A 27,601-nucleotide genomic window follows, 5' to 3' on the forward strand; every position below is an offset into this window, starting at 1 on the left:
CAGCTAAAGTAAAATAGAAGGAAACAAGGAAAAGAGAGGTTTGTGATGTGGAGTTAGACCCAGAGAGGAGCAACTCAAAAGGACCTGCACTACCTCTCAGAAGGGCTGGAATGGAGAAGGCTGAGGAGAAGAAGTGGGTGAGTGACGGAATTGGAGACCGTCATTGTCACATTTGTGGCCCGAAATGTGAAGTTAATAAAACATTAAACACAAGTTTTATCAGGTAAACTTCTCTGTGGCTTTTATTCTCCCGTTTCCTTTGTTCTCCTGCTTGTGTTCTTATCTCTCTCCCATACCACGTGACTTCCGGTACATCTCATACATATTCATTATCATGACATCCCTCCTTTAATCAGAAATAAACTTTACCTTCACTTACCAATATCCCTCGGAAACATACAAACATCGTAACTAATGGTAATACTATAACTCAACTACATAAAATTTACTTCCTACAGCCCTCATACATGCACTTTATGATATAAGATTAAAATACTGTCCCAAAGTTCTTATTAAAACTATGGCACAAAGTCTTCATATCGTTTGGGCGCTTTCCGGTATCGTTTTGGCCTGCCTGCGATATTGTCGTCGCTTCTCGGTTGTTCACTCTCGGCGTTGGAAATACTGCTCGCCACGGCTTCGAGTGTTTCTGGCGCTCTAGTCACTTCATCAGGAGTGCTGGTAACTGCCTCTGGAACATCATCAGGTCTATCAGTTTCAGCATCTCGTATTGGCCTTTCGACCTCTTCGCTCGATGTATCTCTGGACTGGTACCTTTTTACACCTGAGACATTTCTCTTATACAGGACTCCAGTCGGAGACTTGACTGGCACCATACTGCGTATGCAATCCTCAATCATTTTTCAATGGATTGATTTTGTCTCTCTACTTCTCCGTTGGCTTGCGGCCATTTCGGAGTTACTTTATGATGGTGGATACCTGTGGTCCTCATGTATTCCGCAAATGTCTCTGAAATGAATTGTGGACCATTGTCAGAGTATAATGTAACAGGTAATCCATATCTTGCGAATATCTCTGCTAATGCTTGTATTGTTTTTTCAGTGGTTGTGGACTTCAACACCATGTACTTATAGTATCTGCTGTAGTAATCTATCACTACCATAATTGATTCACCCGTCAGTAAAGGTCCAAGAAAATCAACAGCTACGTCGATCCATGGTCCTGTCGGAAGTTGCGTACTCCGGATCGGTTCTGGCGGATTACTCCTACTTGTGATTTGACATCCGTGACAAGTTTTAACAAATTTCTCTGCGTCTTTATCACAACTTGGCCACCATACCTTGGTTCTGAGGTTTTGCTTGGTACCAACAATACCTAGGTGTCCTTCATGCGCTAAGGATACGATCTTCGGTCTCAATTTTTGTGGTATCACCAATCTGCAACCTCTTATTACACACTGTCCGATGCAACAAAGTTCGTCTCTAATGGGAATGTAAGCCTTGTGAGTACACTTGTCCCATTGTCCACTCTGTATGCATTCTCTTACTTCCATGAGTTCTGGATCACGTTCGGATTCTCTCTCGACTTCCTTCGTAGTCACAGCTTTCGGTGTCGACTGAATAGCTACGAAGCGTACAAAGCTCTCTGTTTCTGTTCCCAATTCTGACTTGGATTGTGGACCTCCATCCTTCACCAATCTGGACAGCGGATCAGCAATGTTTGCTTTCCCTGCAATGTGGATTACTTTATATTTGTAGGGTTGTAGTCTGAGTACCCATCTCTCTATTCTGGCACATGGTTTGGATCTAGGTGCATAGATTACCTCTAATGGCTTATGATCTGTGATGAGTTCAAATTCAATGCCATATAAATATGCATGGAACCTCTCACAGGCCCATACAAGTCCGAGTGCTTCTTTCTCTGTCTGAGAGTATCTTCTTTCCACATCTGATAACGATCTGCTGGCATAGGCAATGATTCTTGGTCCTCCATCATGCATCTGGACCAACACGGCTCCTAAACCAACCGGGCTGGCATCCGCTATGACTTTGGTTGATGCCGCCGGATCGTAATATCCAAGAGTTTTTGCATCTGTCAGGCTTTGCTTCAGCGCTGTGAACGCTTTCTTCTGCTCAGATCCAAAATGAAATGGTACACCTTTCCTGGTTAGTTTCCTTAGTGGTTCTGCCACTGTAGCGAAATTAGGAATGAACTTTGCACAAAAATTGACTAATCCCAAGAAACTCCTCACCTCTGTTGCGTTCTGAGGTGCACGTGCCTCTTCAATAGCTTTCACCTTGGCCTCTGCAGGGTTTAGTCCTTCCCGTGTAAGTCTGTGTCCCATGAAGTCCATTTCTGATACACCGAACTGGCACTTGTTTCCATTCACGGTAAGGCCTGCCTCCTGTAGTCAAGATAGTACACGCCTCAACCGTTTGTCATGCTCTTCCTTCGTTGGTGCATGGACTATGATGTCATCAGAAATATTGGCAACTCCAGGAATGCCTTGAATCACTCGATGGATTTCATACTGGTAGATCTCCGAAGCTGCATTAATTCCAAATGACAGTCTCTTGTAACGATACAATCCACAGTGAGTCACAAATGTTGTCACATCTCGGGAACCTGGATCCAGCTCTAATTGATGATAGCCCCATTTCAGATCAATTTTTGAGAATATCTTACTGGCAGTTAGTTCTTGAAGTATTTCCTCCACTGTTGGTATAGGGTGTCGTTCTCTAATTATAGCTTCATTGGCCATTCTCATGTCAACACATAGTCTTATGTCACCCTTTGGTTTGGGCACAATCACTACGGGACTGACCCATTGTGTCGAATGTTCCACCGGTTCAATAATGTCTTGTTCGATCAATTCTTTAATTTTGGCTTCGACTTTCCCACGAAGTCCAAACGGAGTTCGGCGCATTGGTTGTGCCTTGGGTTTGACCATTTCATCTACCGCTAGCTTCAATTGTTGACCTTTCAGCTTTCCTACTCCTTGGAAGACTGCAGGGAATTCTTGCTTCATATCCTCGTATGATTGAATTGAATTGACACAAGCTCCAATGTGAAGTATTGCCAGGTCTTGCGCTGTGCTTCTACTCAGCAATGGTTCTCCCCTCTCTTCTATGACCATAAACTCTGCTTCGGTGTACTTATCTCCAGCTTCAACAGTTGCAGTAAAACATCCAATGGTCTGCAATGGCTTTGTTGCTGTGTATGGATACAGTTTCTCGAAACATTTCTTTGAGGTACAGATGATCTTTTTCCTTTTCAACTTCTCCCATAAATGTCGATCAATCACATTACTGTCACTGCCTGAGTCTACAATGACCTGAACTGTCACTCCACCAATGATCACTGGGACCTTCTCATGACGTACTTCATTCAACGTAAATTGGTAACAACTCTGTTCCTCCTGGGTATCATCATCGTCACCGTCTATCTGGCGAATGGTATCTTTCTTTCCAGGATACTTTCCTTTCCCCCAGGCTTTGCCTTTGGAAGTTGTACTCTTCCTCTTCTGGTCTGCATTGGACTTGCTTTTGCACTTCTTTGCAAAGTGGTCCTTACCTCCACACTTTCTGCAAACTTTGCCTTTGGCCGGGCAATATGGGTCTTTTCCAAAGTGACCTCGGTTTCCACATCGATAACACTCCACGTCCTGTGTCAACGTATATCTTGGCTGGTTATGGCGATGTGAGAGCCTCTTAATTTGCTGGCTTGAGTTGTCTTTCAGGGTCATGGTATGAAATTGCCCTTCAACAGCCTCTAATGCAGCAGCAATGGTTAAAGCATCGGTGAGTTCCAACTCACTCCCTCTTTCCAGTAGACGTCTTCTGAGTTTATCTGATCTGCAGTGCTGTACGACTTGATCCAGTAATTGGTTGTCCAAATCAGCTGGCATGTAATTGCATCCAACAGCTAACTGGCGTAGTCTCATCACGTACTGAGCAATTGTCTGGCCATCTTCTTGTCTCGTTCTCCGAAACAAATGGCGTTGAAATGTAGCATTCGGTGTCACTACATAGTATGCATTTAATGCATCTACCGTTTTCTGGTACTCTTCCTTTCTACCAGTATTCAAAAGTGTCTTAAATGTTTACCGAACTGCGGGACCAGCAGTGAAAAGAAGTAACGCCCTTCTCTGCGCTTTTTGTTCAACTGTACCGGTATCTAGAAATAGGCCACGACTGTCGGCGTAGGATTCAAATTCTTCCAGCCATGCCTTCCACTTCACACTTACAGTGCTTGCATCACTCGTTGGGTCAAAATGAGCAATTCCACTATGCGTTAGAAAGTCACCATCTGCCCCAGCCATGAGGAAATATTCCAGCCCCAAAAGTACTGAGCCAGAGAAAATTCTTATCACCTTGAAGTTGTCTGTAATCCTCTGTAATCTTGTTTAGTCTTTAATTTTCTTCAAGCTTCTTTCATCCTCGTCGCCAATGTCACATTTGTGGCCCGAAATGTGAAGTTAATAAAACATCAAGTTTTATCAGGTAAACTTCTCAGGGTCTTTATTTTCTAGTTTTTCCTTTGTTCTCCTGCTTGTGCTCTTATCTCTCTCTCATACCACGTGACTTCCGGTACATCTCATACATATTCATTATCATAACAACTTTCTTTATTGCCAATCCAAGCTGGTGGCTAACCTTTAGGTTATCCTGCATGAGGACCCCCAAGTCCCTTTGCACTTCTGAATTTTCTCCCCATCCAAATAATAATCTGCCTGAATATTTCCTTTTCCAAAATGTGCAATCGTATATTTCTCAACATTGTATCTCATCTGCCATTTCATTGCCCACTCTCCCAAGCTGTCCAAGTCTCTCTGCAACCTTTCGGTTTCTTCAACACTTCCTACTCCATCACCTATCTCGGTGTCTTCTGCAAACTTAGACACAAAACCATTCAGTCCATAATCTAAATCATCAATATACATTGTAAAAAGAAGCAGCCCTAGCACCGACCCCTGCGGAACACTACTAGTAACTGGCAACCAACCAGAACATGCTCCCTTTATTCTCACCTTTTGTTTTCTGCCTATCAGCCAATGTTCCACCCAATCTAATATATTTCCTGTAATTCCATGGGCTCTCATCTTATTAAGCAGCCTCTTAAATGGCACCTTATCTAAGGCCTTTTGAAAATCCAAATACACAACATCCATAGCCTCTCCCTTGTCCATCTTACTTGAGATGTCCTCAAAAAATTCCAATAAGTTGGTCAGGCAGGATCTTCTCTTCATGAAACCATGCTGGCTTGGACCTATCATGTCATGGACCTCGAGATATTTCATAACCTCATCCCTGAGGATCGACTTCAATAGCTTTCCAACTATCAACGTCAGACTAATAGGCCTATAATTTCATTTTTCCTGCCTCCTTCCTTTCTTAAACAGCAGAACTACATTTGCAACTTTCCAATCCTCCAAAACCATGCCAGAGTCTATTGATTTCTGGAAAATAATTTCCAATGCCTCCACGATCTCCAAAGAAACCTCCTTCAGAACCCATGGGTCCACCTCACTCAGTTCGCGAGACTGATCTATCTTTAGTCCATTTAGCTTACTAAGCACTATCTCTATACTAATCTTGAATGTACTTAATTCTATTCCCTGAGACCTCTATCAGGTATATTGCTATTGTCTTACTCAGTGACGACTGATGCAAAATACACATTTAGTTCCTCTGCCATATCTTTTTTACCCATTATAATTTCTGCAGCATCGTTTTCAATCAACCCATGTCTCTATTTTACTCTTCATATATTTGAAAAAATCTTAGTTTCCTTTAGTATGCTATTTGACAACTTCCTTTCACAATTTTAAGAAAGAGTTGGATAAGTATATGGATGGGAGGAGGATGAAGGGATATGGGCAGAGAAAGTGGGATTAGAGGAGAGTACTTGGATCAGTGCGGACTAGAAGGGCCAAATTGGCCTGTTTCCGTGCTGTAATTGCTATATGGTTATATAATTCATCTTTTCTTTCCTGATGTCTTTATTTGTCTCTTCCTATTTAAAAGTTTGCCAGTCCCCTGTTTTTCCACTAATTTTGCTTCCTTGTATCCCTTCCCTTTTGCTTTTATTTTAGCCTTAATCGCTCTCATTAGCCACATTTGTGTAATTTTTCCACTCATAAATTTCTTTTTACTTGGATTATATCTATCCTTCACTTTCTTTATTTCTTGTAGAATATCATCCAATTTTGCTCTGCGTTCCCTCCATCTAGCTTACTTTTTCAGTCAACTTGGGCCAGTTCCCCTCTCATACCACTTTATTTTCCTTTGTTTCACTGAAATATCGACACACCTGATATCAGTTTTTCCTTTTCAAATTTGAAACTGAACTCAATCATATTATGATCACTACTTCCCAAGGGTTCCATTACCTTTACCTAATCACCTCAGGTTCATTACACATCACCCAATCCAAAACTGCTGATCTCTTGGTGGGATTATAGACAGGTTGTTGCAAAAGCTATCGCTTAGGCATTCTACAAACTCTCCCTCTGAGATCCAGCACCTTCCAGTCTTTCCCAATCCTTTTTTATGCTAAAATCTCTCTTAATTAATTTGACATTTTCTTTCTGACATGCTTTTTCTATTTCCAGCTCTAACTTGTAGTACACTTCCTGGCTGTTGTTTAGGGGCCTGTATACAACTACAGGTACACAATCCTTTATCTGGAACCCTTGGGGGACAGTGTGTTCCGAATTTTGGATTTTTCCGGATTTCGGAAAGCCCTCCTGAATTATGCTGCCGTATCCACCCCCACCCCCTTCCAGGCGCCCAGCCATCTCCACCAACCACAGTCTCTCGGCCACCTCCCCCAACCGCCGGTCCCTCGGCCACCTGGACACCTCCCTCGACCGCCGGTCCCTCAGCTGTCTCCCCCAACCATGGTTCCTCAGCTGCCCGGCCGCCTCCCCCAACCATGGTCCGTCAGCTGTCATCCCTGACAGTGGTCCCTTGGCCACCCAGACGTCTCCCCCGACTACCGGTCACTCGGCCACCCGGCAATCTCCCCCAACTGCTGGTCCCTCAGCCACCCAGCCACCTCCCTCATCTGCAGTCCCTCAGTAGTCTCCCCCAGCCACTGGTCCCTTGGCCGGTCAGCTGCCTCCCCCATGCAGTCCCCACTTGCCGGGTAAGCCTCTTCTGGGAGCAGATTTTTTTGTGGGCACACTGCCTACTAGTAGACCTCCAGGGCAGATGATTGGTCCACTCATAGACTTTCCAGTCAATGCCTCTCAGCACGTCCAAAGAGCCAGCCACCTAGCTTGCCTCTGTGAAGACTTTGCACAGCCAATACAGCTACCTCCTTGCCAGGTAGCCCTCCAACCTGCATCCCCAGTTCACTGTTGCCAGGCGTCCAATACCACATGGCAACAACAGGCCCACTAGTACATTCCTGAGCCCAATGTCTGGCTCCCAACAAGCTCAACCTCGCCAAGGAAGAGTTTAAGCACATGAAGGAACTTGGTACCATCCGCCGGTCTGACAATCCATGAGGGACCCGATAAAGTGCTTCAGAGAAATTCCTCTATTTTCACTCTGGACTTCAGGGGCAGAGAGGCACATTTCACCCTTTACCGCCTCAAACCAGCATATTTAGACTTGTCTCAGCCAGTAACAGTCCCACCAACAACACATAAGGGTCAGGCACCAAAGCAGAAGACCGCATCCACGACGTGCAGTGAGACAACCGGCACCGATTATGGGGGTGGGTGTAATGTGGTGGTGCATATATTTTCAGCAGTAAACCAGCCCTGCCTGTCATGGCAGTCAGCGGAGGATCCGTGGCAATGATGGGTTTGCGGGTCCTTCTCTTCCAGTACAGGTTGGAAGTACCCTTATGACCTTACATCAGCATGACATGAATTCCGGTATGCGAGAGACAGGCTCGGGACAGCCTTAAAGGCTGCAGCGCAAACTTCATAAATCAATTGTGCTTAACAAGCTCACAGCCTGCTGTCTCAGTTCTTTACATTGCGCTCGCGCACAACCCACTACAACTTGCCCTTTCTGAATCCATGCTGTGTCTGCCTAATGGAACCCTAAATGTTTCACTATTTCATCCTTAATGACAGCTTCAAGCATTTTTCCAGCTACAGTCATTAATCTAACTGACTGATAGTTACCCATCTTCCACCTACATCCCTTTATAAAAAGTGGCATGACATTTGCTGTCTTCCAATCTGCCGGAACCCGCCCAGAATCTAGAGAATTTTGGTAAATGACTACCAACTGATTAACTATAACTCCCGCCATTTACCTCAGTACCTTGGGATGCATCCCATCAGGACCAGGTGATTTGTCCACTTTCAGTCCCATAAGTTTGCTCATCACCATCTCTTTTGTAACACTTATATTATTGAGATACTCACCTCCCTTCGCATCCCTATCACTACGCTTTGGCAGGGGGGACATGTCTTTAAGACTGCCATAAAATATTTGTTCAATGCCTTGGCCATTTCATTACTCAATATCAATCTTCCTCTTTCATCTTCTAATGGACCTATGTTGATTCTAGCCACCCTCTTCCATTTTATTTATAAATTTTTTTGCTATATTTTTATATTTTGTGCTAATTTACTTTCATAATCCTTCTTCCGTTCCCTTATTTCCACTTTAGTTGTTCATTGTGGCCTTTTAAAGTTTTTCCAATCCTTCAGTTTCCCACTACTCTTGGCGACTTTACACAGGAGCTTTTAATTTTATACTTTCCTTTATTTCCTTAGTTAACCAAGGCTGACTCTTCCCTCTCTTATTGCCCTTATTTTTTAACAGGAATATATTTTGTTGAGCACTGTGAAAAATCTCTTTGAAAGTCTTCTACTGTTCCTCAAACTGTTCTGCCAACTAGCCTGTGCTCCCAGTCCACGCTGACCAATTCCCCCTTCATCCTGTTGTAGTCTCCCCTGTTCAAGTATTATGCACTAGTTTTAGATCTAACTATTGCACCCTCCATCTGTATGAGAAATTCAATCATACTATGATCGCTTTTTCCAAGAGGGTCCCTAACTACTAGCTCGTTAATTCTACGTATGTCATCACACAATACTAGGTCTCAAATTGTATTTTCCCTTGTTGGTTCCTTAAGATACTGCTTACATGTTCCTCATTACACAATCCATGGACATCCTGAATTTACAAATAATTATCTCCTTCACGTAACTAAAAATCCTAATTCCAAATTCTGCTCTTGAATTGGGGTGGTGAAACAGTGCCTAGATTTTAGCGCGCGCATGCACACTCACACACACTGCATAATTGGGGATAGATTTAGTGTTGAAGTCATTATTTGTGCTTTTACATTAAAGGCAGTTTCATTCTGTGAAGGATAAATACAGCAAATGCAGAGGCAGTTTCTTCTAATTGGATAGTCAATGACCCAGGATATTTTTCTAATATAAGTGGCTGGGCATTCAGAACTATGAATCTGCTTCCAATGACCGTAGATACCATTACTAGTGATATTAAAGGCTCATTTTTGGACATTTGCAAAATCAAAGGACATGGGAATTGGGCAGGAAAGCAGATAAGACACAGGATCGGAACATACTGAATAGGAATTGATTTGCTATTTCCTACATTTTAACTGCGAAAAATAGAATGGCAGAAAATTAAAAATGAGCAGCGTGACATAACCTTCAAATGTAACTCTTTCCCACTATCTCCAATTCTAAACTGTGAAGTGGAACAGGCGCTTCCCTTAGAAAGATGGGCATTTGTGAATTTATTCAAGTCACAGATCAATTACATCATTTGAAATCCAATGGCCTTTTAACTTGCTTTTGGGTGTTATCCAGAGGATTATCAAACCAACAGGTCAGATAGAAAACTGGTCCACACAAAGGAATTTCTATGTGCTTGCTCCTGGAGGATCAGCTGATCAGCCAGGCAGTTCAAATGTCATTTCCCCATGTTAATCAAGGTTAGATCCACCCACAAAGTGAAGCTGCCATGCAATTGGTTCTTCTTGGTCATGTGGTTGTATGTGGACCAGCCTCTCCAGATGTCATTGGTCCTTCAAGGTCACTGGGCACACCTGGATGAGCTGCAGCATAAAGCTCACCATTTGGAGAAGATCATTCTCTTTTTCATGTGGGAATGAACCTTTGCTTCAATCCAGGTTGCAAACTGTGGGTGATGCTGGAGAGCCAATTGTAAGGTGTGTCCCAGTTAAGGGTGGGGGTTATTGTGGTCCATACCTGAGGAAGACTGTTGTGCCTTCCTCCTTATTATCATTGTAGTTGCACTTTGTAGTTAATTGGATTGCTGTCCTGCTAGTGAGTGAGGGGATGGTGGGTATTGTTGGTTTAATCCTCGAGTTTATCTGTGAGAACCATGATTATAGCGATCTTTTGGGAGTAGTGAATATGTGTTGTTTAGCTGTGTCCGACGCACATGGACTGTGTGCAGTCTTTGTGTGTGAGTGATTCCTGTTGCAACTGCCCACCCCACCCCCCCAATCTCACCTCCACATGTAAATAAAGATACTTATTTATAATTAAACTGTGTCCAGACTTGTCACTTTTTGAACCCTCCGAACGTGTTCTCCACACCACTGTGGAATGAAAGACATCACGTTATTTCCTGTAATGCTGTCTGGTGAACCCCAACTGAAACTTCCTACTGAGTATTTATCTACAAATTGGCAGGAAGCATAAGGATGTCTAATCTTTCAGAGTCCTAAGTAATGATTGGAAGTGCGTCAACAGCATTAAATTCAGACCAGCAAATAAATGGTACTATCCTTCTTTCATCTTCCCCAACCCATTTTTTAACATAAATTTTCACTGCTGACAATTTTCTCTTGAATATTTTAATAATGCACCCCCAATTCTTATCATTTACCACATATTTCAAGGTCAGGCCCTCAAATATTCCTACTGAAATCCACAGTTTAATATTTGTTCTTGATAGGACACATGCTCCATGCTATCAAATATTACATCAACTTTGTTTTGGCTAAAGATGGCAAATGGGAGAAATGAGGAAAACAATTCCCATAATCCAGATGTAAACTCAATTTTTGAAAGTAAAACTCATCAAAACAGAGCACTGTATTCATGCTGTGATTGAGTAATACATGAAAATGTGCATCAAAACTTCAAAGATTTTTTGAACACTGAACTTCAGATTTTTATAATGTATTTAATCAAGTGCAAAGAATGGTCCGAATTCCAGAGTCAACTTGACCCAAAACGGCAATGTTGGGTTTTGTGCCCTTTTGGCAATGAACAGCTGTAACATTCTTGTATTCCAGCTGATTCAACCAGATGACTGTACTGGTCAATTGAAGTGTGCTGTCAATTTCAATGTGCCAATTACTCATTTAATTACAGCAAGATCGACATGTGATTTAAACTTTAAAATTGGTTTTATGATAACATTTGAGAGCGTTTGGAAAGGCAGGTATCCACATGTAATATATTATCCTTCACAACTTCCGCCACCTACAATGTTCTCCCATCACCAGACACAATTTTCCATCTCCTCCCCTTTCTGTAGGAACTGCTCCCCAAGGACTGCTTCATCCACTCATCCCTTCCCACTTATCACCCCTTGTATCCATCCCATGTGACTGCAAGAAATGCTACATATTATTCCCCCAACCCCCCCACCACCAGTTGAAGTCCTAAACAGTCCTTCCAAGTTAAGCAACATTTCACCAACTCCATCTGGTGCTACTGTTGTGGCCTCTTCTACAGCATAGAGATTGGGCGCAAACTAGGAGACCATTTTGTTGAACACCTTTCACTCTGTCTGCCATAATAACGGTGACTTCCCAGTGGCCAACCATTTCAATTTCACACCCCATTCCCCCATTGACATGCACTGCCCCCATAGTTGGGATGAATACTCTTTTTTTTCTTCCTTTATTTGGCTATGTGGTCCACAGTTTTAAATTTGTACTAAAACAATTCACATGTGATTAAAGTACATATTCCAGATTTTATTCAAGGCTATTTGTACACATTTTGGTTTGACCATGTAGGAATAATACACTTTTTATACATATTTTTCCCACTTCAGGGCACCATAATGTTTGGGACATTTGGCTTCACAGGTGTTTGTGATTACTCAGGTATGTTTAATTGCTGTATTTGTGCAGATATAAGAGAGCAAGACTTGCTTTTCATCCCCTTTGGAGTCTGTAGTTGCCATTTTTCAATATGAGGATCAATAAAAGTCAAAGATCCTGAAAAACAAGAATAAAATAGAGACATTATCCAAACCTTAGGATTACTAAAATAAACTGTTTTGAACATTATTAAGTAGAAAGAATGCACTGGTGAGCTCAGTAATTGCAAAGGGACTGATAGGCCAAGGAAGACCTCCACTGCTGATGACCGAAGAATTCTTATCATAATGAACAAAAATCCCCAAACTCCTGTCCGATAAATCAAACACTCATCTGGAGGCAGTTGTGGATGTGTCAATACAGAGGCTACATTGCAAGATGAAAACCACGAGTTAACAACAGAAACAGAATGACCAGATTACAGCAACGCTGGAGAAACTCAGCAAGTCAAACAGGGTCCTTTCAATAACCAGTGTTTCGAACTTGAGCTCTTCATCATGGCCAGATTACATTTTGCCAAGAAGTATTTCAAAATTTGAAAAAATATATTGTGCAGATTAACCTGTACCAGAGTGATGGCAAGAGCAAATTGTGGAGGCATAAATGAACTGCCCAAAAATCAAAGCATACCACCTCATTTGTGAAACATGATGGTAGGGGTGCTATGGGCTGGGCATGTATGGCTGTCACAGGTACTGGCACAGTTATTGATGATTTAATTGCAGAGAGCAGTAGCAAAATTAACTCAGGTATACAGAACCATCTTATTTGCTCGGGTTGAAGCAAATGCCTCCAAACTCATTGGACAGTGCTTCATCCTACAGTAAAACAATGATCCTTAATACTGTTAAAGCAACAAAGATGTTTTGGAAAGCTAAAAACAGGAAAATTCTTGAATGGCCAAGTCAGTCACATGATCAAAATCCAATTGAGGATGCCTTCCATAGGCTGAAGAGAAAAATTAAAGGGACAAGCCCCAGAAACAAGCAAGAACTGAAGATGGCTGCAGAAGAGGCCTGGCAGAGCATCATCAGAAAAGATATTCAGAACTTGGTAGTCTATGAATCACAGTCATTGCATACAAGGGATATGCAACAAAGTACTTTAAAATATATTGCAATGTCCAAAATATTACGGTGCCCTGAAGTGAGGAGACTATGTGTAAAAAGTGCTGTAATTTCTACATGGTCAAACCAAAATGTACACAAATACCCTTTAATAAAATCTGTAAAACACACTTTAATCACACATGAATTGTTCGATTACATATTTAAAACTGTGGAGCACAGAGGCAAATAAAGGAAAAACATGTCTTTGCCCCAAAGATTATGTTTGACATTGTAGAATGGTTAGGATAGCATCCTGAAGGGATATAAAGCTTCCAGAAAAAAGCTCAAGCAAGGTATTAGTAAGGCCAAAGAGGGCCATGAAATGTTCTTGGCAAGAAGGATTAAAGAGAATCCCGAGGCATTTTATGCAAATTAAAATCAAGAGTATAGGCTGAGATGTACCAGATGGAGTACAATGTACGTAAGTGTGGTCATGCACTTTATTTGAAAGAATAAAGAAGTAGGCTATTTTCTAAATGGGGAGAAAATTCAGAAAGTGAAGGTCCACAGTGACTTGGGAATCCTTGTGGAGAATTCCTGCAAAATTTATAGGTTGAGTCAGTTGTAAGAAAGGCAACTGAAATGTTGGCATTCATTTTGAGTGGATTTGAATACAAAGCAAGGATGTGAGACCATGTGAGTAGATGTTTTGAGAGCAGTACTGGGCCCCATGTATGAGATGGGATGTGCTTGTATTGGGGAGGGTGCTGGAGAGGTTTATGAGAATAATCCCAGGGATGAGAGGGTAAATGTCCGAGAAGTATTTGATAGCTCTCTAGTGTGACAGAGTATATAGATATGTTTTTGGGAGATAAATTGGGAAAGGTTTGTTAGAGTAGGTAACATACAAACACTTTAAAACAGATCTTATTGGAATACTGGAGCTCTGCCCCATACTAGACATAGTTAGATGAACTATACAATACTCCTGGATCATCCCAGTGCAAATGCAAAACTAGGAAAATATGATAGTCCATCAGATACACTCTTAAGCTGTACTGCACACAGCCATCACAGAGTTTATAAAGTTCCCTGTGGAGCCAGGGTCTACTAAGCAATCAGTCAAATGTCCATTTACCATCACCTCTATCGTCGAGTTATTCAATTGGTGAGGTATTGCCTGATCCAGGTTGATCGATGCCAGTGCTCCGGAAATCCCATGATGATGTCGACTCTCTCCTCTTGGGCCACGGGCAGACAAGGTGGCGTCGACTACAAGGAGCAGCAAGATGGCCGATCTCCATCTTGATCTGACGAAGGATTAGGTGGCGTCGACCTCAAGGTGTGGCAAGATGGCCACCATAGCTTCCCGTGATGTTTTATATCTGGTGGCAGGTCCAGCCATGAGGCGCAGCAAGACTCTGGTGGCGAGCAGCGCAGAGAGGCTGAGGCTGGCACTTCAGGACTCTGACACAGGTCAAGCGATGATTTGTGCATTGCACAGGTGGTCGCCCTCTTTGGGTTCCCTTTATCCCAGCAAACCTTCCCCCAGTGCCCTCACTTACTGTAACATGAGTACACAGAGTCCTTGGCAGGGCATCTGGCATGGGGGTGATGTGCCTTGGCTGCACCAGTCAGAATTCGGGCTGCATGGGTCACCGGTGCCCGAATGACTTGGTCCTCTGAAAAGGTGCCACTTTTGTCCGTGAGGTCGTCCGCTCCTAGTTGGGCCTGTTCAAGTGCTTTCACCAACTCCAGGTTGTTGGCCAGGTCTTTCTTTCCCAACTCTAGCAGTTGCTGCCTCACATACCTCGGCCTCACTTCTGCCATGACTGTGTCCTGGATTTGTTCCTCCTCTCTCACCCGGGCCATGGCCGCTTCGTGGTGGCATTTTCTGATCAGGGCCCACAGTTCAAGAACATAATTGTCCAGCAACTCACTTGGACACTGCTGATGTTGAAAGAGTCAGTGCTTCCCCAGCAAGTCATTCTGGGGCCTCATGTAGCGGGCCTTCAAGCCTTCTATGGCCGACTTGTACGTTGCACAGTCTCTGATGACAGCGTACCCTTTGGGGCTGACTCGAGAGAGAAGTGCCAATCTCCAGAGACTATATGAGTTGACGACGTCTTGTGTGGCCATCAGGTAGGACTGGAAGCACTCCAGCCAATAGGCAAATTTCTCCAGGGCCTCAAGGGACAGGGAGATGACCTGCGGCATGCCTGGTTTCAACAGAACTTCCATCCTGTTTCAAAGTTAATCTATTAAAATTGATTGCACTCAGAGACAAGTGAAGAGTAGAAAAATGCTTTTACTCACTTACAATCAATGGCTGGTAGACACAATAGTCCTCAGGTGAATCTGAGGTAAGGTGGGAAAATCAGGATTTATATTGGGGTAGGTGAAGGTGGAGCCAAGAGAGGAACCAGCTATCTGGACTACACACAGTCAATGAATTCCAGTTCACTGCCCATGTGTCACAAAATTTGATTTAAGGCAGCAGTATTGTGTATCACAGGTACAAAATTGCTATAAATTAGTTACGTAAGTGCAAGATTTAAAAAAAAAAATGGTGCAAATAAAGAGATAAAAGTGAGGTGGCATCTGCAGTTCATTGTCCATTTAGAAATCTGATGGCGGAGGTGAAGAAGCTTTTTTTCTGTTACGATGGGTGTGCATCTTCAGGCTCATGTACCCCCTTCCTCATGGAAGAAGTTAGAAAAGAGCATGGCCTGGGTGCTAATGGTCCTTGATGATAGAAGCTGCTTTCTTGAGGCACTGCCTTTTGTAGATGTCTTTAATGGAGTGAACTAATGCCCATGATGGTGCTGGCCAAGTTCACCCTCTGTAGCCTCTTCCTGTCCTGTGCATTGGCATCTCCATACCAGTAATGGAACCAGTCAGAATGCTCTCTACCTGTAGAAATTTGCAAGAATCTTTGGTGAACGAAAAGGGAGAATAACATTGTGGCTATAGGCTACTAAAAAGTCAGATAGAGATAGTGAAGAAAATTTCTAGACACATTTCTGATCAAGTGCAAAGGTTGCAAATCAGTGATGGCTGTGGATTTCAACTATCCTAACATTAAAAAGGACAATACCAATATGAAGGCTACGGGAGCAGAATTCTTGAAAAATGCCAACTGCTTAAAGACAGCATGGGATTTTAACCTTGGTCCCGGTCACTGTAAAGGCATTGCGCCAACCACTAAGCCAATCATGCTGTCCATTTTAAATCAGTGAATTGAAAATCTGATTAAGGGGTAGTCCTGGACATGGGTAAGTGGAAAAGGTGTCAGTGGGAGAGTACACTGGGTACATTTACCATAATTTGGTTAGGTTTAGCACAGCTATGGAAATGGGCAAAGAAAGACCAAGAGTAATAATTTCAGGTTGGATGGGTTGGAGCAGATTTTATAAAAATGAGGTGGGGTTAGAAAATTTGGAACTGAAAAAAGTTACTTGAAGGTAAATCAGTTCAGTGGTTGATATTTGGAGCTGAGTGCAGGGGATGGTGAAGGTTTGAACAAATATGTATCCATTAAAAGAAAAGGGGTGTCCACAGATATTGAAAAACAAAAAAAAAGGCTGAATAAATCAAGAAAAAGGAAATCATTCTGACATTAGAAAACCTAGAACATATGAAAGGTGCTCTATTAAACAGAAAAGTTCTAAAAGAAATAAATCAAAGAATATAAGTGATTAGATACTTTGTAGGTCTGATCAATGAAAACCTGAACATACTCTGCACATACATGAAGAGAATGATGAAATGACAGAAAAAAATTAGAGATCAAATTGATGGTGTGAGTAGTAGGGTGTAAAGTTCTGAATACCTTGCAGGGGGATGATATAGGTATTGACATCAAGGAAGAAAGATGTGAAGTACTATAAATGATAAATTTAGAGATAGAAAGCATATGAAGTGATATAAAAATCACTAGGCTCATAAAAGAAGTGGAGGATTGTAGAGATTAAAACAACAAATTGCTGATGTGGTAGCCTTATTTAAAATGAAATGGATAGACTGAGTCACATTGGTAATCTGATGTTCGTAGGGGGATAAATCTGAGTCATAACATAACTTTGCATTTTGTTTTGGCATTGTTATAAAATGGTCAAAGAAAAACCAGACTAAAATCCTATGTTGAAGGAAGACCAATTTTATTATGATGAGACATGAATAAGTAAAAGTGAAATTGAAAAAAGGAACTTTTATGTACATTGAGTTAATCAAGGGCAGTCAGCATTAATTTGCTGAGAAAAAGTTGCAACTGACTAAACTAATTCAACTTTTTGAAGACGTAACAAAGTGTGTTGGACCAGGATACAGTATTTGATGTAGAATACAAAGACTTTAGTAAGGTATTTGGAAAAAAAAAGTCACACATGGTAAATTGATCATGAAGTCAAAAGCTCATTGGAACCAAGAAGTGAGAAGTTGAATTAAAAGTTGGCTCAGAAAGTGAAATGTAATGGTTTGTGGGAATTTTAGTTGTTGGAGAGATCATACAGAGTTTTAAATGACTCATTCCTAGGCACCATGCTTTTTGTGATATAAATGATTTGGACTTAAATGCAAGGGCCATGATTAAAAAGACCATAGACAATACTGAAAGCAGCATATTATGCTGAGAAACTGGATCATACAGTGTTCTTTAGTGCTATTTGATTTTTAAAAAATAAATGTTATTTGGGAGAAATCACACCAATCACAAAATGTTATTATGTACTTCTAGTGGTGAATCACTAGTGAACCTGAAATTTTCCAGATGCAAGGATTCACACTTATGGATGTAAGTTATAATGCAGATAAACCTCAGCCCATACAAATTATTTCTCTTTCTACAGATTCTCAGAATAATGTCATTTAAAAACAATGAAATCTCAACTCATGGTAATGTCTGGATAACAATGTGTCAAATGCCATGGGTAGTTCACTTAAAAAAAATTGAGTGAACAAGATAATTGAATCTTTTTAATTAATTCTTTGAGTAGACTAGGCCTCTATTCTCTATAGCTTAGACGATGCTTATTCTGACAGGAGAATCTTGAGCTTGTATTTTCTTGTGACATGGGAGGCAATATGGCCCATTAAGATTGTGCTGGCTCTCACAGCAACCCCATGAGATATCCATTGTCCCATTGTTTATCTTTTTTCTCCACATCTTTGTAACATTATCTCTTAAACAAAATAATGATCTTATTTTTATATTTATTTTGCAATTAATTTGAACTAAAAATGGGCAATTTTCAGTCGATTTTTAGGATGTAGAAAACTTGTTTTTTAATGCAGAAAATGTTTAAATTTCACCTGAGATTGCATTTGGAGCTCTAGAGTTGTGAGATGGCAGTACTAACTGTTATGCCACTATGAGGCTCACAATTAGGGGGGGGGGTCACCATCACAAAATAAAGAATATGCTATTTTGGATTGAAAAAGGAAGATGGCAAACTTTGAAATTCTCTACCCTGGAATATTGGGAATGCTCAGTCATTGATTGCAAAATAAGTAATTATTAATAGATTTTTGGATATTAAAGAAATCAATGAATTTGGTAGGATAGGTAAACAGTGTTGTAGTTCAGGATTGGCAGAGATTTTGAATGGTGAAACAACTTCAAAGGACTATATGGCCTATCCTGTTCTTCTTTCCAAAGTGCGAAATACAGTGTACACCTGGGTTACAGAAGGGTTACATTCCTTGAAAACTTTCCAGACTACAATTTTCCATAATGTGCATGGAAAATTCTACAAAAGTAATTTTGTATTCTGCGTCTCACATTTTGGTAATGATTGTGAGTTACGCAAGGTTAAATTTCTCTTTCATGAACTGCAATAACGAGCGTAAACACTGCACTCGGCAAGTCAGGCAGCATCTGTTAAGAGAAAACGCGTTAATATTTCAGATAATGACTTTTTACCCAACAGTATCTGATAGATGTTTTCGATGTAAAAAAGAAATGGGAACAACAATTCATGCAATCTGGACATGTGAGAGAGTAGAAAAATTTTGGGATGATCTCAGTCAGATATTAAATAAAATAACAGAAAACAATATACCAAAGAATCCAGAGATCTTTCTCCTAAGTAACATAACAAACAAAGAATTTGGAATTGATTTGGAGGATGCACAAAAAAGATTTGTTAAGATAGCCCTAGCCGTAGCAAAAAAATGTATTATGTCAACCTGGAAATTGGAAGATAATTTGAAAATACAACTATGGTATATAGAAATGAATAAATGTATTCCATTAGAAAAAATAACATATAGTTTAAGAAATAATATTGAAATATTCGAACAAGTATGGGAGCCTTACATTAAATACAATAGCGAAAACCTACCGGGGACAAACATTACCTAAGTTGATGGAAGGAGAAGGAAAGAAAAGAATGGACTCAGTAGAATTTCTGGTGTATAAATTGTGGAAGGTTTTTTTAGTGTAAGTCACAAACAAATACAAACACTTCATAACAGATCTCATTTAAAATGCAAGAGCTCTGCTCAAGCCAGACAGTCCAGGCTCCGAGTGGCTTTGTAAAAAGTTTGAAGAATGCCTACAAGGACGTCACAGGTAGGTGTTAATTGGACATGCTGTGGAGTAATGGATTATTGCTTTGGAAAGCAACAGATGAACGGACTCAGAAGATTGGGTCTGGTTCTACAATCTGTCTGGTTGCAGTTTGTTGTTCTAAGTGGGTCATGTGGTTTTTTTCTGAGAGAGAAAGAAAGAATTAAGTTCTACAGTTCGGCAGCAAAGCTGGGACTGGAACATGACAAGCTGGCAAGCTTGTGAAAAAACTCCATTTTGAAGACAGGTTGTGAGTTCTTAGTTCAGCCTGTTCAAAGCCCTTGTGGTCCATACAAACAGAGATGGCTGGCTGTGTAATGTTTCACTTGAAATAAGGGAAACAAAAAGGAACTTTGTGGTGACCTGAAAGAGGTTATCATCTGGAAAACCCAAATGGGGCAAGTTTCTTCAGTAAGACACTGAAGTGGGTGATCAGAAGGAATCAGTTTGTGTCCAATGAGCAACAAATATCTCTCTGAAAACTGACAAGAACCTTCCTGAGCAGTAACGTTTCAAGCACCAAAGCCTGGTGAAATTTATAAATGTTAAATTGCCCGAGTCCAGTGAACTTGGAGGAGTGAGAAGTGAGATTGGTCTGTGAATCAAAGAACTTTTCTGAATTTACACATAATACATACACATGCTCTTAGAATTAGAAGGGGGTTATTAAGTTAATAGTAATAAGTTAGGGTTTTAACCTGTTTTCATGTTTAAAGATAATTAAAACCAACTTTTGTTTAAGTAACCATTTGTTTTGGTGAATTTCTATTGCTGCTGGGTTTTGGGATCCTCTAGCCCCATCACAACACAAAGAACAGTATTTCATTATAAAAACCCTTTGCTCCTGATATATGATGATTTAGGTTGCACTCTTTGGCATATATAAAAATAAGTTCTGATCTTACGGAATCTTGTATGAATTGGATTGAGATTGACAGGTTGGATATGAAGACGTTTTTCAATGGTTGGTATATCTCGAGCTAGTAGGTATAGTTTGAGAATAAGAAGTCGACCAAATTCAGATGGAAATGAGAAGTACGTTTTTCTCAGATGGGAATTAATCTTTGGGATGATGTAGCTCATATAACAGTGAGGATTATTGAATATATTCAAGGTTGAGGCGAACAGACATTTACACAAAAAAAAAAATGAATCTTTCCCCTCCAGTATTGGATTCTGCCTTTTTCGCCTGACAATAAATTGATAACATTTTGGAAGGTGTTAAGCCATCTTTCATTTTAAGTTCTATTTGAACATCGGCATAACAAAGTCCAACATAAAACCCAAGAGCAACGCGTTGCTTGAAATAGTTACAACTCCGACTAAACACTGGAGGGCGCTCTTGCATCGCGCACGATTCATTCTCAGTTTGGGATTTGCCTCATTCACAGAAAGAGGAATGTTGCACTGAACGGATCAGATGGTACTTTTAAGATTTGGAACGTAGCTGGCGCTGCTGCTTTATAAAATCTTGAACTGGAATCCAATGGTCAACGTCTACTCTGTGCAAAACTTCATTATGCAGAGTGGAATCCGTTCTTATTAAGAGTTCAACTTATCTCTTTATTTTATTGACAAAGTATGTTTCGCAAAATTAAAATTAGATGGCGTATTCGTAATTTATCGAGTAAGTGGATAAAAATAAATCTGAATGAATGGTTGTAAAGGGTCAACTCAGACGCACCGCTTGACATTCCTTGCTTATAAAAACAAACTATGTGGAACGCGTAATGGTCAGGCTCACATTCAAAGCTCTTCTCGTATTTTCCCTAAATACATCGTATTCATTGATTTAAAAAAAAACCCAGAAATTGGGACATTGGTACAGTGGCAAATGTAACTTTCACGTCAAAAATGTCACCACCCTCTGTGAAACACGTCGCCCACAAACCACTGCCACATAAACCAGTCCAGACCCGCAAATCCTTCAAGCTATTCCTGTAACCAGCGAACGGTTCCACGCCCACTTTCTCCTCACTTTACATCACATGTTGGCTCAACCTACCTTCCTGGGGGTGGGAGAGAGGGAGAAAACATACCGCCACTCATTATGACTGACAGCAGCGTTGCCCGCAAGGGGACGAACACTATTTGGGAAGAGGGGGAGCGGGGGGGATGCGAATACCGACCAATGGTCAGAGCGGCAGCGGCAGATTGAGGGGCGGGCGAAGTCTTTCCTGTGCTGTGGAGTTTGGTTGTGTTGGGAGAGTGGAAGAAAGCAAGTTCCCGGGGATTGACCAAAGCGAGTTATGCCTTTATGGGTGCCGGAGCGCTGAAACTGTATCCGAACACCCACTCCCATAGCAATCTACAAGCTAAGCTATAACAAGAGATTTAAAAAAAACGCATTAAAAAAGTTGAAGTGAAGTTTACAGAAACTTTATGAAAACGACTGAAGCTGCTTTGAAAAACTTTCTGGAGAAGCGACTGAAGAAACACAATTTTAAAACAATCTTTCTATAAATCTCAGATCAAGGCACCTTCGCTAGGATTTGCCCCTAGTTTCGTTCAGATTTGATGCATTTTGGAAGAGGGCTACCTTACTGGAAAAGTGAGCTGGGAACACTCCTGGACCATGGATCCGTTAGGTCGAAGCTGCAATCTTATCGCCGTCTTGCTGGTGCTTTTGAGTTTTTGCTGGGACGCCGCGTCCAACCAACTCCGCCAAGTGTTTAAGATCGAGGAGGAGCTGCCGGCCGAGACCCTGGTGGGTACCATAGTCACCAAACCCGACTTCACTTACCGCTTCAGCGAGAGCCACGCGTTGTTCACCATCAACGCCACCACAGGTGTCATCTGCACGACCACAGTGATCGATCGCGAAGCCTTGCCGAGCGACGTGATCAACATCGTGGTGCTGTCCAGCCAGCCGACCTACCCCACCGAGGTGCGCATCATCGTGCTGGATGTCAACGACAACGCCCCGGTCTTCCCCGAACCCAGCATCGTGGTGAGCTTCAGGGAAGATCCCAGCGGCGGGCGGCAGGTCATCCTGGACACTGCCACCGACGCGGACATTGGCTCCAACGGGGTGGACCACCGCTCCTACCGGATCGTGCAGGGCAACGAAGAAGGAAGGTTTCGCCTCGACATCACGGTCAACCCGAGCGGGGAAGGCGCTTTCCTGCACCTCGTGTCCACCGAGGGGCTGGACAGGGAGAGCGAGCCTTCCTATCAGCTGCTGGTGGAGGTAGAAGACCGAGGGCAGCCCAGGAGATTCGGCTACTTGCAGGTCAATGTCACCGTGCAGGACGCCAACGACAACTCGCCCAGCTTCTCGCAGGCTCACTACCAGGCCAGCGTGCCCGAGAGCGTGCCCGTCGGCTCCAGCGTGTTGCAGGTGACGGCCACCGACTTGGACCAGGGCGCCAACGCCGACCTGGTGTACTCGGTGGACGAGGGCAGCCCCTTCCACATGGAGCCGCTGACCGGCGTGCTCACTGTCAAGGAGCAGCTGGACTACGAGACCAAGAAGGCGTACTCGCTGGTGATCCGAGCCCGCGACGGCGGCAGCCCGTCGCTGAGCGGCCGCACCGAGGCCACGGTCGAGCTGCTGGACGTCAACGACAACGAGCCGCTGGTGAGGTTCCGCTACCTGCCGGCCAGCTCCAGGTTCGCGGCGGTGGACGAGAACGCGCCGATCGGCACGGTGGTGGCCCTGCTGACGGTGAGCGACGCCGACACGGCGGCCAACGGCAACATCTCGGTGTCCATCCTGGCGGGCAACGAGCAGATGCACTTCTCGGTGCAGCGGTCGCCGGTGCCGGGGCTCCGCCTGATCAAGGTGGCCCGCGCGCTGGACCGGGAGCGCATCCCGGCCTACAACCTGACCGTGTCGGTGTGCGACCACGGCCGGCCGATGGGCCGCTCCTCGCTCGCCAGCCTGCTCATCTTCGTCAACGACATCAACGACCACGCGCCCACCTTCGAGCGGCCGCTCTACCAGGTGCACGTGGCCGAGGACGTGCCGCTCGGCAGCTACATCGGCGGCCTGCGCGCCACCGACGGCGACTCGGGCCTCAACGCTCAGCTCCGCTACTCGGTGGTGTCGGGCAACCGGCTCGGTTGGTTCAACATCAGCGAGGAGAGCGGCCTCATCACCAGCGCCGCTGCCCTGGACCGGGAGACAGCGGCCCAGCTCCGGCTCAACATCAGCGCCCGCGACCAGGGCCTGCAGCCCCGCACCTCCTACACCACCCTCAGCATCACCATCAGCGACGTGAACGACCAGGCACCCACCTTCCCCCAGTCGTCCTACAGCTCGGCCATCGCCGAGCACTCGCCGCCCGGCACCCCGCTGGTGGCCCTCACCGCCGTCGACAAGGATCTGGGGGCCAACGGCACCGTGCGCTTCCTCCTGGGCCCCGACACCCCTCTCAGGTACCGGCAACTCTTCCGCTTGGACCCGGTGTCCGGCCTGCTGACCTGCCTCGCCGAGCTCGACCGCGAGGAGCAGGCGGACTACGTCCTGTTCGTCCAAGCCCGGGATAAAGGCGTCCCCCCGCTCTCCTCGGTAGCCCAGGTCGACGTCTCGTTGCTGGACCTCAACGACAATAGGCCCACCTTCTACCCGCTGCAGTACTTCGCCAACATTAAGGAAAATGAACCTCCCGGCACCTACATCACGACCGTGTCGGCTACCGACCCCGATCTGGGCAGCAACGGGACGGTCAGCTACACCATCACCGCGGGGGACACCTCCAGGTTCCAGATCCACCAGCGCACCGGGGTCATCTCCACGAGGCTGTCGCTGGACCGAGAGGAGAGGACAGCTTATCAGTTGCAGGTAGACCATTTGTAGTCTTTATCCTATAACAACACCCCCCCCCCCCTCCTCCCTCCCTCCTAGTTTCAGCTTTGGCATGCCACACCACGACGCAATTGCAACACTTAACAGAGCGCACTGTAAAGTGGAAGGGTGAGGAGGAGCTGAATCCTCCCAGGCTGCTGTTAACAGACGTCCCAATTTTGAAAGCCTTGTTTCAGGGATGTGCTGCCACAGCTGTTCTTCCTCCCCCATCACTTTTGGAAACATTCCAAACACATTTCCAAGGTATGCTTTTTGAGCATGTGCAGATGACTTTTTCCACAATTTTTCCATTGAAGTTTGAACATGTGGTGCCAGAAATGGTATTGTTCGAGATTAAATTGATCTGGTTGAAGATGAAGGATCTTAGAAAATTAATGATGGCTACTGTGTGACAAACGTCCTATAATTTCGTTTGTAATGATTTTTTTTAACATCAGTGATCTTTTGTGCTTTCAATCCCATTCAATCCTTCACAAGAAAATGAGGTTTGATGTTTAATTCCCTCTTAATTTGTTGGAGAGAAGTATCTTAAGTAAGTTGACGACCTCCCGTTAGTCCTGGCAATCTATGAGGAGGAGGAATAATTTAACAACAGGCCTAAAATCATGAGAGATACTGCTTGGGAACAGGCCCTTTCTGTGCCAGCCTCAACCACCCAATTGCACTCATCCTGCATTGCTCCATGTTTTTTTTCCACATTCTTACCAACTTCCCCCAGGTTCTTACCAGTCACCTATACACCTGGGGCAATATCCAGTGGTCAATTAACCTATTAAACTGCAGATCTGGGATGAAACTGGAACACTCAGAGGAAACCCACACAGTCAACTCCCAAGGTCAGGATTGAACTCATTATTGATGCTTTTAGACAATATCTTTTCTTGCTGTGCTATTATGCGGCATAAATAGTTAGCCTTGGCTCATGAAGGCAAGCATCCAATATGCTTTCCTCACCGTCTTGTCTTACCTGTGATGCTATTTTAGGCTTTCCTGGGACTTTCACACAGATGTCCTTCACGATGGATTTTTATTAATAGAAAATCATGTTGAAATATAGTTAAGATCAAGAAAATGACATGCTTGCCATTCCTTCCTCAATGATGACCTTTGATTACATATTATTTTATGTTAAGCAATAATCTTTTCCAAAGCCATCATCAGTGTTAATTATTTTGCCAGTAAATATGCCAGCTGATTGACTTTCCCCAAAGAGTGAAAGTGTCCAATCAGCATTTTCCATGTAGAATGAAGGAAAAAAAATTAAATAAACTCATTGATAAATTCTGAAAATTTGGTGGTTATTTAATATTTTCTTCTGCTTGTCACTCCCCACTACCTTATTTCCAGAATGCAATTCCACAAACAGTGATGGCTACCTTCTATCTTATCCAAATGGCTAATTTTTCTGATTTAAGTTTTGAGCAACTTTGTTCTGGAAATAAGATTGTCTAAGGGAGAATTTAACTGCAGGTAATCTTTTGCTACTCTTGAGAGCTTTTTGGGTGGAAATCCTTTAATGAAACCTGGAAGAAGATCGATGCAGAACCAAAGAGAGATCATGAGAGATGTTTGGATGTGGGGAATGTCTTTTGTGGAAGGGGTGGAATTTTATAAATTTGAGGATGTGGAAGGTAGATTTGGCTTGCAGGGAAAGGGGTCTGAATCTAATTATGGAGCTGTAACAATTTCTAGAGGTGGGATTGTGATTGAAATGGGGGTGGGGGTGGTTGTGTGTGTGTGTGCGTGTGCTGCAGTGTTGTTATCAACACATTTACCTCTCAGATTACTCTTCTTCATCTTTCAACTTCCAAGTTTCCTGAGGCATGGGAAATCCAATAATTGTGCTTAAAAAGAAAAGGCTGTTAAAATTAAGAAAGACAGCACTGTAAATGTTTAGCTACTTTTTTGTGGGGAGATTGACTATCCACTATTCTTCCTGCCTCCATTGAAACTGGTTGTTAATTTGAGGTCCTTTGAGTTCCTGGTTTAGATGTTTTGCAATTTATCCATGGACCTGACCCCAACCAATCAGATTTAGACCACTGTTTCCAATTGTGTTGCTCTACTGTTGCCCAACTGAGATTAGTTAATTCAGCACAGGCGAGGGATCATAACTCAGTAACAAAGAACACAGTGCATTCCTTGAAAGTCAGAGGGTGATGTTAACTTTTTTTTTGACATATGAGAAAGCGAAATAGGACTGTGATTTATTTTCACACCATACTGAATCCACATCAGGATCTAATTATGATATACTGGGCTTGACATTCCTTCAACTTTACAAAGCAGAATTATTTTAATATAAAGTTGTGGTTAAATAACCCTGTTAAACAAATTCTTAATTTGACAGATTTAACAGTTAGGATTCTAGCTATTTCAATTGCACTATGTGTGATTAAATAATTATTTCCAGGAGAGGAAATCTTTTTATATGTTCTTAATATGCAATTGTAGAGAAAGGATATAAACACAGTTGCTGAAATCAGGTGCAGTGTTGGATGGAAACATCAGGATGAAACCAAGCATTGTTTCACATGAAGACTAAAAGGATATTTGAGGCATTTCTGTGCAGTTCCCACTGGCTAGTTCGGAGTGCTACTTGTGGAGACCCAACACATTTTTCTCAATTAGTTGCATGCAATTCCATTGTCCAGATAGACTGCATAACCAGCCAAATAAAACATGGAGTGTTTTCTTGCCACCAAAAATATATGATGAATTTAAGTAAAGTTTTATCTTGTATTTTCCTTGGTCCACATTCTTAACTTGTATAAAAGTTTAATACAATGTGTAGATATTAAATATTATTTAACTAAAGAAATGCAAGGATGTTTTGAAATACAACATACTATGAAATTCAAATAAAAAGTTGTAATTCAAGGCATTCTCTATCGAGTACAGTGGTTGAGGCAAAGCATTTATTCAATTCATAATCTAAATTGCTGTAAGTCAGTTGTTGAATCTTTTCATATTTAGTAACACTTAATACATTTAATTAGTTGCTCTTAAAAGTTGAATCAAAATTGCCAACTTTAGGAATGAAGACATTATGAATGCTGAATATTATCAAATTAGTGATGTCAGAATGTTGGAGATTTTAATTCCTTTAGATAAATTTTT

The 27,601-nt window shown here is 42.7% G+C and overlaps 1 protein-coding gene and 1 long non-coding RNA gene across 4 annotated transcripts in view; one reads left to right on the forward strand and one right to left on the reverse strand.

Annotated features, from left to right (window-relative positions):
* Positions 1–11,904: 11,904 nt before the first annotated feature.
* On the reverse strand, positions 11,905–26,317 carry LOC138757611 (uncharacterized). 2 transcript variants are annotated; one of them, XR_011353742.1, is made up of 2 exons: positions 26,257–26,317; positions 11,905–12,171 (listed from the first exon to the last, which is right to left on the reverse strand). It is a non-coding gene; the product is annotated as an uncharacterized lncRNA (long non-coding RNA). The 2 variants fall into 2 exon arrangements; XR_011353743.1 differs by lacking the exon at positions 26,257–26,317 and adding an exon at positions 21,677–21,742.
* The window catches only part of fat4 (FAT atypical cadherin 4), a 465,822-nt gene continuing 460,456 nt past the window's right edge, over positions 22,236–27,601 (forward strand). For both annotated transcript variants that reach the window (XM_069925240.1, XM_069925241.1), the window contains exon 1: positions 22,236–24,457. In XM_069925240.1, the coding sequence (XP_069781341.1) occupies positions 22,247–24,457 (2,211 nt within the window). In that variant the 5' untranslated portion in view covers positions 22,236–22,246. The remainder of the gene's footprint in view (positions 24,458–27,601) is intronic.

This window comes from Narcine bancroftii, chromosome 3 (assembly GCF_036971445.1).
Source record: "Narcine bancroftii isolate sNarBan1 chromosome 3, sNarBan1.hap1, whole genome shotgun sequence".
NCBI classification, from domain to species: Eukaryota; Metazoa; Chordata; class Chondrichthyes; order Torpediniformes; family Narcinidae; genus Narcine; species Narcine bancroftii.